Source organism: Suillus discolor, assembly GCF_016758755.1.
Source record: "Suillus discolor strain FC423 chromosome Unknown F5147scaffold_216, whole genome shotgun sequence".
NCBI lineage: Eukaryota > Fungi > Basidiomycota > Agaricomycetes > Boletales > Suillaceae > Suillus > Suillus discolor.
Genome location: NW_024541463.1, coordinates 1 through 13,515, shown reverse-complemented (window position 1 = coordinate 13,515; position 13,515 = coordinate 1). Strand labels below are relative to the sequence as shown.

The window sequence follows — 13,515 nt, the reverse complement described above, 5'->3', positions numbered from 1 at the left end:
CTTTAGATGACCTTCTCATTTGTTCATCGGTTCTCTGATGACATCCTGTTCAGAGCTTGCTACGTCAATCGCTGTCTGCTTGACATCAATCTTGGCAGTCCACGGCTGTAGTTCTTTCTGCTTCGCTTCAATATGTGCGTAGAAGACTTGCGTTTTGTCTATTAGTCCATGATAAGAGTAGTATGAATCGTAGTGGGATTGGCATGGACGTACCCTTCAAGCATCCCTTCGAACACCTTCTCTTCCTTCTCCAAGTTCGTCTCGTGCTTCGCAATTTCGTGCTTCTTCGTCTTGATCTTGCCATCGGTGTCCTGGACTGTGTTATCGGCTTGCACAGCAGCAGAAATAGATGAGAAAACTCACGTCTGCCAACGCCTCCTTCAGCTTTTTCAGCTTTTTTGCCTTCGCGCTCGCATGCTTCCAAGTTCCGGGTGTTCCTCAAGACTCACGGATGGTTTTGCTGTCAGAACTATACATTGATCATGAGTCACAAAAGTTTGATTATTTGGTCCCAAACGCTAATTCTATATATTCAAAACAGGTCATTTGCCTAGCCATCTTTCATATTGGGCTGAGAGCGTCAGCATTCGACTCGTATCGCAGGGTATTTACTTGGTAGGAAGCGGCCTTATGGTGGCAGTCCAAACAACAATGTCCATGAACTGCATAGTGCCATGCTGTTGGTTTAGCGTCGTGCCCCATGAAGCGTACTCGTCTTCACTTTGGTCTTTCAAGGCCGGAAATTTGATGACTAGTGATTGTCGTAGATTGACATTGGCCCAACAGGTCCAAGCGATAGGTCGGACAAAATCTACCAGGGTGCAGGGCTTCCCATAAACATTGTTGGGATGTACAGACCCTCTCTGTCAGATGGTCAACACCAACATAATCATGATAAGCAGTGAATATGAAACTTACTTGAGGAAGGCAACATGTGAAACAATGAAATGTCGGGAGCAGCAAGTAGGATTTCCATAGTCGGAAGGCCGAGTTGCTAGATTGAAAGTGAGCGCAATCCTCCAGGCGGTGTTGACATGGTGCACCAGCAACCCAACAAGTTGCACACAGCAGCCCAGGCGAAAAAACCTTCTTGAATGAAAGCAGCTGCTGGTTCATGTACTGTCTCTGGTCGGCGGCCAAACTGGACATGATGTCCTGGAGACGATTGCTGCGGTTAGAAAGCTCGCTCTTGGTATTTGGGTCAAGAGGTTGTATGGGTGGCTGAGGAGGCACTGGTAGACGCATGGGAGGCGCAGCATGCTGGGGGCGCGTAGGAAACTGAGGGGGCCCAGGCTGCAGAGGGGGCGCTGGCAGTGGGGGTCGAGGGGGTGCAACCAGCCGGAGTTGGTGGAGTACAGAAGGAGGCTCTGGTGCTGGAAGCATAGCCAGAGATGGGTCATAGATACTCTGCGGAGTAGTGGTCAGAAGATCTAGAATGTTATGAGAGCATTAATAATACCTTGGCTACCATCATCTGACAGATATCACAAAGTTGCACCGTCACCATTTCAAGGCAGCTAGAAGCCCTGCCATCAAAGAACGACGACAAACCTAATCTCCTACACGCTGGTACGGACAACCATGAAGCCATCTCCGACACCCCGGTATCATCTTGACCTGCCTGTAAAGCCAAAGGCTTCTGCTTTGGGTCATGAAATACAAACGACCATCCTGGTTTGCCATCCCGGCATCCGCGACCAAATTCTTGCCCGTAATCCAGCATGTTGCTTGGCTTACGCAGGTGGACAATTGCTCGTATGTCCCGGATATCTAAGCCCGCAGAGAGTGCCGACGTAGTGTAGAGCACGCGGAGCGCGCCAACACCAACTTTGAAGCCGTCCAGGGTTTTCTTTTTTTCCTCGTCGGGCAGCTCTGAATGGTAAAATTCAGTGTTTGAGGCCTTGGCCATTGCCTGAGCAGTCGCCTTCGTTTGACAGAACACAAGTATTTTATCCGCTACCGGTAAATTCAGAAGCAAGCCCGCGAGCCACGCGAGGTAACTTTGCTCTCGCTTCTGGGCATCTCGAAAGCGCAGCGAGGAGGGAATGGCAAGCTGACCGGCCACAATGGTGAATGCATTGAATGAAATATCCTTCCTAGTAGTGTCACCGCGGATAATCTCAGTAGCACCGGAGAGCATCTGGAAATGTTGCAAGAATCGGGGGATGGTGGCGGGAGGCAGTGTTGCTGTACATGCAACAATTTGTAGGGGGAGTTGGCGCAGGCGGGGCATAAGCAGCAGACATGGTCTATAGCGCTTGGAGGTTAAGGCATAATGAGATTCTTCTATGACGATGCGGGAGAGAGCGCCTTTCTGAACACCTTCTCGGAGATAATCGAAAAACGATGGACATTCTAGCTGCTCCACAGAAACAAAGATGGTCCTGGCGTCATAAGTCTTTGTTCCAGGGCTCCAGGTCAAGGTGAGCAGGCCTTTGTCCTCAAAGCGAGCGCGAAGCTCATCCAATAAGGCCTTGAGAGGAACGATCACAACTGATGCAAGGTTTTTCTCCGCAATGCTGACTGCTGGCATCATATAAAGAAGGGTCTTTCCCTCCCCAGTGCCGAGGACAATGATTAGGTCCTTGAGCCTGGCACTGACAGCCTCCGAAGCACGGGCCTGCTCTATGGATTTAAAGGAAGCATTACGACCCATGAGGCACCGAAGTTCCTGAAAGCGCAGGGGGTTGATGGGAGGGGGACCTGCACAGAGCTCCTGAACTGGCTGAGAGGTTTGACGAAAGGTATATGCTGCAAAAGCGTCTGATATCGCTTTCACCACCAAGGGCGTTAGGGCAGATTGCAGAGGCGCGATAGCTAATTCCGATAGCATATGAACATCAACATCGATGGGAAGCGGCTTTTCCTGCGGGGAGTGGCCTGGCAGGGAGGTGGCAGGAGCAGCTGGAGGGAAGAGAAGGGCGTGATGAGCGCGGCTAAGAGCCACAAACTTTTGCAGGTGATCGCTTGAGACGGACTGGACATATGAGTGGTCAACCGCATACCCCCTTGCAACCTCCCCCTGGTGCCCACTCTGCTCGTCAAAGTAGTGTTCTAAGTCAAGATCAGATACAAGACGTTTGCAGTTCTTGCGCATGACGCCAATAAGAAGGTGCCGAATGTCGGCCAGGCCCATGGGATGACCCAGTCCACCCTCGGAGACTGGTCTACCGGTATGGGCGATAAGGATGTCGGAGAAGTCATCCGAGTCCCATGGCCCATGCAGCCCGTTAAACAGATGTTCTTCATATCCAGCGGAAGACTGAAAGTCTTGCCCATCGGAGCTGAGGTAGAGAGCGAGCACGGCTAAAGTCTTTGAGACAAAGGTCAGTTAGGGTTCGGACATGTGACAAAGGTGGTCAGAACCTTTGGGACGAACGTGAGGTACGCTATCATCAGCTGAGCAGCTTCTGGAGGCATGCTCCGAGAAATGACCCGCTCCTTCTCCTGGTTGGTCTGAGTTTTGTTATAGCGCGACACGAAGTTCAAATGGCCGGAGAACCAGTAGACGTTCCTAGGGTGAATGTTGGTGTTTTTCCAGGACATGATGGCAAGCTCGGTGCCTCGAGCAGGCTGTCCAGAGCCCAGATGATAGAGAAGAAAAAGCTTCTGAAGGCAGTCCTCGCAATCCTTCATCCAGCGCCTGACTTGGCCCTGGTGCCACACCACGCCGCTAGAGTTGTGCGACGCGACAAAACGCTTAGAGAAAGTCGACATCATTTCTTTCATCAACGCTGATCCATGCTCCCAGAACCGGTTCCTTCTGTCGGATAGAAATGAGTAGTCCTGATCAAGGCAACTCAAATCATCGTAAATGTGCTCCTGATCGATGTTCGGTAAAGCAGCCCCCAATAGCACAACTTCATACAGCTGAACCTTTGTCTCCTCCATGAGGATGCGGTACAGATTTACGACGTCGGCAATAGCAATAAGTCGTCCATCAAAACTGAGAGCGGAGCCTTCAAGATCTGCCCACATCATTCGGGGAAGCAGGGACGTGTTGGCAGTGACAAACGAGAGAAAATGTCCTATCTCCAGCAGGTCGCCAAAAAGATTCATGCAATCATCCCGGAGCCACCTGTGGACTTCTTCAATCAGACTGTTCGTCGAGTCAAGTCAGCCATCAGTCAAAGACAAGAGAGGGGTAACACGCACGCCTGTGGATTGTTCTCCAAAATCAAAGTGGGAGCGTTTTCGAACAACAGACAAATCTGATAGAAAGCCGCGGCTCTCAAACACCATCTCAACTCGCTCATAAATGGATTTATGTGGATGGGATCCAGTATTTGACCGGAAAGCTTGACGCAGCTGAAGATGAGAAAGAGCTTGCCTGGGCATTCAAGAGGCGTCGTAGGCGGATACAGTGTCGTTAGCAGTACCATTGCCAGCTCATGGGAAGCTGAATGAGCGGCCTGGCGTTCGTCCATGCTGATAAGAAGTTGCTTGCTACGGCGCTGTATATTGCTCGCCAGAGCTACCTTTCGAACCGTGGAGTTGCTGGCACGTTTGAGATGACCGTCCTTTGCTCGACATACAAATGCGATCAACTTGGCAAATGTTGCCACGTAGCGGTGGACCGTTTGCTTTCGCATCGGTGCTTTGAAGGGTCGATTATTGAGGTCATGGCTGGGTCATGGCACCATCAGCCAAGAATGAATGGATAGAGGGAAAAAACGCACAGAGATTTTGTGGTGTTGACAGCCCGCAGTATCCGAGTCTTTCGAAATGCATTCTCATCGGTCAGCAGCTTGATTATCTCGCCAAAATAACGCTGAAAACACGGCAGGATGCCGGTCAACTCGCCTTCATCTCTCTCAGGCATCTTTACCCACTCCACGATATCAGAAGGCGACTCATCCTTGATCACCTCCAGCCAGTTATACTTGGCCAGAAAAGGGTTCAGGTGAGCTCTGTCCATAGGCGGTCCCAAACGTCCCTTGTGCAGAACGCGGTGCTGCTCGTAGAAGGATTCCACCTGGTCGAGCAAATCTTGAGACCCTGGTGGAGCTGCATGTAGTGCAGGAGGAGAGTCAGGGACGACTACCGGGTACTTTATTTGCATGCTGGCATAAAGAGCCTGCACAGTGCAGCTCTTCCAATTGTTGCGAGTGAGATGACGGTTGTTGTGAGTTCGGATACGCTGCTCTGAGGTGGTGGCGAAGCAGCAGCCCTGAAACGTGCACATATATCCTTCTTGATAGGGGATCCCGGGAACAACGGGGCTGGCATTGTCCCAGTCCTCGAAGATGTCCGACTCATGAAGTTTGTAGGCCTCCAACGCCGAGATCTGTTCGGCGGTAAGCGCGGGCACGTCGTGATGCTTCTGTCGGTGGGAAGAGAGACATTTAGTGGAGATACCGATCTCACAAATTATGCATATAAGTAACCCGAGGGGTTTATATATGACGCAGGCAACCATATTCAGAAATGCCGAGGTGAAGATGGACGGGTGACCGTAGGGAATAGCAAATATGCCCTTGCTATCAGCAGGCTGCGGACCAAAGACTCGAATGTCGGCTGGGTCTGCGTCGAGAGTTGATTTAGCGTCTCGAACGCAGGAAGAAATATAAGTGACACTGACTCAGAACGGTCTCGATCCTTGCTGGTGCTGGCTTAGCCCCGGGATCAACCTTTGTGAATTGAGACGGAGGTGGCGCAGTGACCTCGAAGTTATCGTCTTCGTTTGGACTCTGTACCACGTGCTGTGCAAAGGCTGCCGTCGACAGCTGCCGATGAGAGGGTTGCAGGCCCCGATCAGCCGAGCCCTGAGTGCTCGACTCCACGATCAAATTGTTGGGATGAGTCCGTGTAACAGGGATGGCAGGAGGGGAGGATTCAGGAAAGGTGAGTGGAGTATACGAGTTTCTTAAAAATGATGACGAAGCCATTTCGTAGTCTTCATCTACAGGTGCCAGTAAAGAGTCGTCAATAACGTCCTCTTCATACATCTGGTCTTCAGTGTCCTCTTCCTCAGGCTCACTTTCTTCATCATCATCCTCGAGATCACTCTCTTGTTTAATTGCCTGCGTCCGAAAGTTAGATCGCCTACACCCCAAACTGCTGGCATGTACCCACACGTGTTTTGACCCACTTGGTCACCAAAACCATGTGGTTTAGAGTCTTCGTTCTCGTCCCATGATTGTAAATCTTTGCATAAGTCGCAAAAGCTTGAAGACACGCTGGGCATTGGAAAGTGCCATCGTCCCGGCGGGCAACAACAGCAGGTACGTTGGGATGCTCGAAGAACTTGAACCGGCAGTACGCCGAATGTAATTGCACACGATGAGATTCCAAATTGCTAACATCTATGCAGCAAATGCTACAATGACCGTTGCTCTCCGCCATCTTCGCAGGTAGATTGTTTGCGAACAAACGAAGTGGTGTCCCACGGTCGTGTCTTAAAAGCTTCAGGTCTCTTCAAGTTGGTAAGCATACCGTACGGCAGGTTGCGGCTGAGATCAATGAATGGGAGAAGGTTCTAAAAGGATTAAGCTAACATTGTGTAGAGAGTGAGTCTGATCTGGTACGGGCACGATGAAATATAGCGCTTGCGCCGTTGATTACTACTTATTTATTACCAATATTCGGCATCCATGAGGTGTTCGAAGTCCTACTGCTTAATAGGGATGGGCGTAGCTATTTTCCTGCCGCGGTCGTGACGCGGCACTGACACGGCACTGACGAGCCTTGACGCGGCACTAACGAGCCTTGACGAGGTTTGACGCGGCGTGACGCGCATGTGACGCGGCACTGACGCGGTATGTGCTATGGTTGACGCGGCACTGATAGTAGGCCTTGACGCGGCATAGAATGTGAATGTTGATATTAGTACAGAGACTGCGAAGATGTTTTGGAGAACTTGTCGTGGTGTGAGTGGTGCTTGACCCAGCCTACACGAGGCTTCTGGCAATGCCATGGTTGTGGCTTGAGTAGCTTGACGTGACGGTGGTGCAGAGTATAGAGAGTAGATTGAACTTGACAGGGTGACGTTGAAACTTGACGCAGTGAGACAACACTTGACACTGCATCTGAAAACCAACATAGATGAACGCATTAGAGGTAATACAACAATACAGGACTGACGTACTGACGTGCAAGATGCATACTGGTAGTGGGAACACAGAGGACAAGCACTGTAAATTTGGTGAGAAGTGAATACAGCCCTATAGAGCCTGTACGCAGGCAGACACTCACATGTTGATCATTAACGAAGATTCAAAGTGTTTGGAATGACATATGAAGTTGTTTGAACATGATCTGTACCTAGGAATTTGTTACAGTGCCGCGTCACACATGCCGCGTCAGTGCCGCGTCACAGGCGCGTCACGACCGCGGCAGGCGCGGCAGGGCCGCGTCAATTTCACCTGGCCCAATAGGGATGCGTGACGCCAAGAAACGAGCACGGCCATCCTGCTTTCCGCCCTGCTGCTTGAGTTTCTCAAAATCTTCTGCATCGACTCTTACTTGTTGCTTTTGCGAAATTGTGTGTCAAACATTACTCCGCGCGTCTTGACCTCGGACGGCTTGCCAACTGCCTACAATAGATCTACGACAACCCACTTTCGTTCGCCTCAGCTAACTTCTTCGCTTCTCTCCTCATACGAACCCAGTACATCATGATCAATCTCGCGATCCCTTAGATGTATGTATGTCTCTTTCTCTTGTTTATTTCGCATCATCCTGGTGGCCTGTTCGTGGAGGTCACGCGGAGCCCCGCATCGTTGACGTTCCTCTCGCGCAGGCTAAAGAGGCATGTCCCGTTCATTTTCTCGTTTTATCTGACGTCTAATGTATGAATTTACAGCGCAACGCTGTTGCGGGTGAAGACGACGATGTAGTACCCGATGAATATCTTGATCCTCCCTCACCGAACCCTGATTCGCAACGACCAGCTACTACAGTACAGCCTGCCACCGGAGAGCATGGGGACGACCGGTCATGTTTCTGCTTCTAGCGTTGTGCTGTTCATTTTGTATAATTTAGCATTATCCACTTGCATTCAGCATTCTATGGACGTGGGTACGAAACACATCCAAGGTCATATCCTCAGCTACGTATTGTTTGCCATTCTGTACGAAGATGTGTCAGATTAAGTAGCGTCTATCCAGTGATCATTTTTCTGTACGACGCCTTCAGTCCCTCGCGGCCCCTCGCACGTCCAGCTCAACGCAACTCAAAGTACTCGTCGTGCCAAAGATTCACACTCTACACCTGACGTGAAATCACAAATTTAAAGACTATGCTTCATGGGTCTTCCGTCAACTTCGCAAAGATAACTTGTCTCTAGGTCCCGGATACTACCTCGTCTCCCTCGCATTCAAATACATCCCCCCCGAACTCACCTCCACAGGTAAGGGTGACTCCTTCATCTTCTACTGCGATTACATCACGACTATCTGGCATGCAGAGTCGTTTCTTCTCAGCGTTTTCTGACAGTGGGCAGTCAGTCGTGGCGGCAAGCCCAAAGTGGGAGAGATTTTGCAGCGAATATCATGAGTATTGGAGGAGCTACGACCGAATAAGCGACCGAGAAACGTGCTGCCTGACGGTGCCAAGGAGCGAGGACGGCGTCATGCAGAAGACTAAGAACGCAGAGGTTAAGAACACAAAATCGAAATGATAGTGACAACATACATGAGAATGATCTGCAACGAAAAAGACCTTGGGGGACCCGATAAGCAGACGGACGTGGCTGAATTGGTCGTGTAGCATTAACCTAGAGTGTATGTTCGAATTTAATGATATCTTTTCACAAAACTCCTCGCCCATGTAGCAATCTGCATCAGCCTTGCGCCTGGTGTACCATTGCTTCGAAGTATATCAGCAAGACCATTCTCATGGCAAGGATTGCATTGGCAGCTGACCTTGACGCCCATGATGCACTCGGAGATGGATTTGGCTCTTGCATGCCACGTCTCCTTGTCGTTAGGGCCACACTTCAGGCGCCCGAGGGAGGCAAAGTCGAGATAGATGGTAGCGTTGCGGCCCTGATTGAGTTGTTGGGACTGGTGCATCACGACCTGGCTGCATTTGCGGCTCTCTTCTCTCCCAGCCAAACCACTTCAACAAAAGCAGACATCAGTGCTTTGAGCACAGCAGTACCGATAATATCCTCTAGGCACTCGAGTAGTCCGTCGTGGTGCTCAGGAGTGCCTTCAGGCTTCATCTGCGCGATAGACTTGACTTCACCCTGCAGGATAAGGAAACACTTGTGCGTGAGGTCGATTCCACGCCCCCGGAGAACCGTCTGGACCTCGGTGTACGAAACCGGCCGTGAGTTAAGGGTGTGCCGAGAGGTATTGGATTTGGTCGCTGTGCATGCGACAATGAGCGAGGAGTTCGGGACGGCACTGTGTGTGTCGGGTCTAGGCTGGGGGTCCGAATGGATTAGCTCAGTTCGATTTGATGAGTGAAGGTACATACGAGGTCTATAATCTCGCAGAAATGAACTTCCATGCTGCACACATCCAATTCAGGATATCGGTTGGACGCGAACACAGATAATGCCAAATACCTGATATCTGTGAGGAAGCATGCAGACCGCACATATAAGATGGTGCAAGGAAGCGGATACCCAGCTAACCGATCGACTACTGCTCGAAACCGCAATGAAAATGAGCGGCGCTGTTCGAAAAGCCGCGTCCACATTCAACCGTGCTCTAGGACTCTCCCTATCACAGATGTCTATGCACACGTGTATTCTTCAGCGTAGAGGGAGCGTTAATTGGAGAGAGAAAAAATTAAATTTGCACTGGAGAAGCTTTGCCGGATTTAATCTCTGTCAAAGTTCCAGTGAGCTTCTTGCATATGGACTGCCGGAGATGCGGTAACTTCTCGACCACTTCGCTGTGCATATGTTAGTCAAATAAGATGCGGAAACCAGGAGGGAAAAAATAAACCAGACAAAGGGAAAGTTGTCCAGCGCAGAGGAGTTGTTCGAGTCCCCGAGGAATTCCATGAGTGCATGGACGACGCTTGCAGCCACCTCAGAAAACTTGACCGCTAATACGTGGATCGACTGGATGAGAAGTTGCCTGTACTCCAGGGCCTATCCCAAAATCAGTCCTGGACCACAGTAACGCGGAGGACTGCGAGACCAACCACGATGCGGCTATTGAAAACTAAGATGAGCCAACATGTGCATGCGACCTTATCGTGAACGTACCTTTCACAGCAGCCGGGTTCTGCGTGAGTGTGGTGAGTGTCGTAGCAGCGTCATGCTTTGATGCGTGCGACGATGAGTTCAACAACTCAAACGCGCATCTGATGTATCACGGCTGCAAGACGACAGAAGGGAGGAGGAGCAAGATAACTCAGAGTGAAGAGGGCTCACTCGATGGGTCGTATCATTCTTACAATACAGCCTGGTAACTTCTGTGATGCTCATATGCAAGAGCTCGTCTAGACTTGTCAGCTGATCGTACACCCACTCGACAGCCTTCAGTATCGCACAGTGAGCGAGAAACACGAATGCGTTACGCTTGCACGTCGCGTCAGACTCTGCAGCGATGAAAGTTTGCATAAGCTCGGGAGCATCTGGGATGAGGTGTTCGTATTCGTGGTAGATAATGTACACGGCGAATACGGCGTTCTTGGGAACGGATGAGCGACGGTGCTCAAGACAGCTGCCGCAGCAGGGAGTTCAGCACCTTTAGATATCTTCTAAAAGGAAACGTAGGGTAGCGCCGCGGATATACTCGTTGGGTGTTGCTGTAGAAATATGAAGAAAACAGTAAGTCAGGAATGCGGGGATTAGTCAGGTCATTTATCATAAGATAGCTATGGCGTTTCTATGTAGGCAACTTGAAGAGCATCTGCCACGCGCTAGGAGATAAGATAAACACACCATCAGGAAATTGGGGAGTCGGTGGTATGACTAGGCGGAGTTGATAAATCTTAGTCAGTCAGCGAAGTGTTGGTCAGCCTAGATAATATACGATAATGTATTGCCAGGGAAGTGCCGGACTGATAGAGGATGATCAAGTCTATGTCGACCAGTTGAATAATAGTCAGACTTGATAATCAATTATAACTGGTTGTCATGCGAGTGTCAGGTTGACAGAACATGATCAAGTCTTTGCCAACTAGTCAAGTAATAACCGGACTAAATAATACATTATAAGTGGTTGTCAGACCAGCGCCAAATTGACGCTGTCAATGTCATCTTTGATTAAGATGCATTTCCCCTATTTCCAGTTTTCAGAAACAGTCGGTGGTCGGACTGTGTTATCAGCTAGAACGTCACAAGTAACAGAGGGTGCACAGCAAGTGGGGCTCAGAAGTCAACGTTCAGAGTGGAACGTTGAACTCGCAGTCAATAATATCCGGTTATCCGCCGTACAGTCATCCGATTTAAAGGCACAACTTATCTGACGTACTGCAGCGTCTGGCCCAAGCCTCAGTTGCATGTCGGATGATTTGGTTCCAACTTGCAAGGGCAATGTTCACAAGTTTCAGCGCAAAAGGATAAGAAACCATCCAGCTCGGAGTTACCTATACCACTTATCACCACTAACACTCAGGAAACTTAACATTACTGAATCAACAATTTCCGACACCGTCAATCTAAATAGTCCTGTGGATAGTAAAACAACACATTTCAAGCCGACTCGTAACAGACTTTTACATGCGAATAATGAGCTGCTTGATCGCCGACATCCACAAGCCAATGTCGTCTGTCTGCGAGCCACGAGTGAGAAGGTCGACATGTATAGACAATGCGGCATCTCGGTCATGCGCCTCCATGGCTGTCAAGCAACCCTTGAATCAGGATTGCCCAAGCGTATTGATCGGAAACACGTACCTCTGGCCAAAACAAGCAACTGGTCAACTACAGGCTTGGATAATGTTTCACAATTCAAAGCATCGAATAGAGAATTGATCCGGCGCTGAAGGTCATCGGGCATTCGTCTTTGTTGGGGCTATGGAAGATTGTCAAAGAAGAGCTTCAATCACAGAAGACAATCACGTACTTGCGTCGTCTGCTTCATCCGTGTGAGTTGCTCGTTAATGATATTGAGGATGGGTAACGCAGACTCGTGGATATGAGCCCGGTCTCCAGGGGCTAGAAATTAATAATCCACTATGTGTCTGCACTGCCTTCACGCATCAGACTGCTCTGGAATTCCAGCCTACTCCCAAGTTGCTCCGCAAGGTTCGAAAACTCCTCCTGGCTCGCAAAGGTGCACAGCACCACAAATATCTCCTGCCATTCTCGCAGGTCGGCATTCTGTACGATGTCCGAGAGATCATTGGTGACGATGCTCTGGAATAAACGAAGATAGGGATATGAGGTGGTACGCCGTTCGAAGTAAGCCTTCTGGGTGCGTTGAAGAAGATCTTCGCCACCCTTGATCGCGAGTAGGATAGCGTCCGCGTAGCGTTCGGCAGAAAGACACAACGAAACAGCAGACTCGAAGTCGCCAAGCACCAGTGCTTTCGTCACCAGCCCATCCGTCTCACTCTCGTCAGAGGGGTAGATCTTGAACGTGTTCTTCAGGTTCTTATTTGCTACACTCGAAGGACCAGACCCAATGGTAGCAGCGACACTTGAATCAAGACCGTAGTTATGATGAGGCACTTCGAGTTCGGGCGCAGCACCGATTGTGCTGAAGAAGTCAGCACCCGTATCCATCTGGGGTGTACCAAGGGCACCTTCATCACCAAAGAGACTTGGAGCAGTAGTCGTGGATTCACCATCTGTGACCTGGACGGCGTCGGATGCAACTGCTGGCGCTTACCTCCGAAGGCGTCTTTTCAACACCCATTGTCGACAAATCCTCTTCACTGCCATCGTATTGTGCTTCTGGTTCTGCAAAGGACACCACTGGCTCGTGGGGTTTCGCTAGGTCCGCCCCAGCTTCATCCACGCTATGGTGCAACCTCCTTCAGCTTCGCAACCGCTTCCTCGACACGCCCCTTGATCTCCTCTTTAGAGTAACCTAACAGCGTGACAAGTTCGTCCCTCGAATTCGCACGGAACAAACTAAAGAGGGCCTTCCAGCCATCTTCACCAGCTTTCTCCGAGCGTACCCGCTCTTCTGCGAATGTGCTCAAGGTATTGGTATCCACAGCTTGTTGTAACTTTTGCGCCCGGTCGACAATATCTGTTTCTGTGATAACTTTTCGGATGTGCACTACGCTGCTCTGGTTTTTCCCTGAGGCTGCAGGTAAATTACCAACGCTGACGAGTTGCCCGCCGAACCCAAACGAACAGGAAGATGGGCGGCGGAGCCACTTGGGTGGTTGTTTGAGACTGAGCGTCGGAGCCGTGGTACGGGAGTGACCTGGCACGTCAAACACATCTGCACCATCGAGTTTTGGTGTCACAGGGGGAACTGTAGCATCATTCGTAGACTGGACAGAGTGAATCTCAACCGTGCCATCGAAGAAAGCGGTAGCCAGGAGATCAGGATTTCGTGGGCACCATTCCACTTGGAAAGCCCAATTACCCGCAGAAGGAAGCTGTTTAAGGACAAAGTTAGAACATTAGACTTCAATAAATCGAGCCATACT

The 13,515-nt window shown here is 50.2% G+C and overlaps 6 protein-coding genes across 6 annotated transcripts; all 6 read right to left on the bottom strand.

Annotated features, from left to right (window-relative positions):
* Positions 1-1,438: 1,438 nt before the first annotated feature.
* F5147DRAFT_589450 (uncharacterized protein) lies at positions 1,439-5,464 on the bottom strand (the record flags this gene model as incomplete). Its single annotated transcript, XM_041432145.1, has 4 exons — positions 1,439-3,313; positions 3,376-4,099; positions 4,156-4,626; positions 4,680-5,464. Coding segments are annotated over 4 exons (3,855 nt in total), but the record flags the coding sequence as incomplete, so codon positions are not given.
* Positions 5,465-6,818: 1,354 nt separating this feature from the next.
* F5147DRAFT_731686 (uncharacterized protein) lies at positions 6,819-7,170 on the bottom strand (the record flags this gene model as incomplete). Its single annotated transcript, XM_041439411.1, has 3 exons — positions 6,819-6,933; positions 6,989-7,028; positions 7,088-7,170. Coding segments are annotated over 3 exons (231 nt in total), but the record flags the coding sequence as incomplete, so codon positions are not given.
* A 2,020-nt stretch (positions 7,171-9,190) lies between these two features.
* On the bottom strand, positions 9,191-9,489 carry F5147DRAFT_554278 (uncharacterized protein; the record flags this gene model as incomplete). Its single annotated transcript, XM_041430467.1, has 2 exons — positions 9,191-9,370; positions 9,424-9,489. Coding segments are annotated over 2 exons (246 nt in total), but the record flags the coding sequence as incomplete, so codon positions are not given.
* A 370-nt stretch (positions 9,490-9,859) lies between these two features.
* On the bottom strand, positions 9,860-10,048 carry F5147DRAFT_553154 (uncharacterized protein; the record flags this gene model as incomplete). The annotated part of the gene is made up of 1 exon (XM_041430439.1): positions 9,860-10,048. A coding segment is annotated over one exon (189 nt), but the record flags the coding sequence as incomplete, so codon positions are not given.
* Positions 10,049-11,572: 1,524 nt separating this feature from the next.
* Positions 11,573-12,064, bottom strand: F5147DRAFT_138774 (uncharacterized protein). Its single transcript, XM_041428227.1, has 3 exons — positions 11,973-12,064; positions 11,804-11,921; positions 11,573-11,747 (listed from the first exon to the last, which is right to left on the bottom strand). The coding sequence occupies exons 1-3, from the start codon at positions 11,988-11,990 to the stop codon at positions 11,623-11,625; spliced, it is 261 nt and encodes an 86-aa protein (XP_041284501.1). The 5' UTR covers positions 11,991-12,064; the 3' UTR covers positions 11,573-11,622.
* A 39-nt stretch (positions 12,065-12,103) lies between these two features.
* On the bottom strand, positions 12,104-12,637 carry F5147DRAFT_559688 (uncharacterized protein; the record flags this gene model as incomplete). The annotated part of the gene is made up of 1 exon (XM_041430567.1): positions 12,104-12,637. A coding segment is annotated over one exon (534 nt), but the record flags the coding sequence as incomplete, so codon positions are not given.
* Between the last annotated feature and the right edge of the window lie 878 nt (positions 12,638-13,515).

What these genes read in the sequence shown, in the direction of transcription:
- F5147DRAFT_138774 (XM_041428227.1), bottom strand. An exon ending in GTTGCTTGTTTTGGCCAGAG is followed by an intron (nt 11,748 to 11,803) that starts GTACGTGTTTCC and finishes GTTGCTTGACAG; the next exon opens with CCATGGAGGCGCATGACCGA.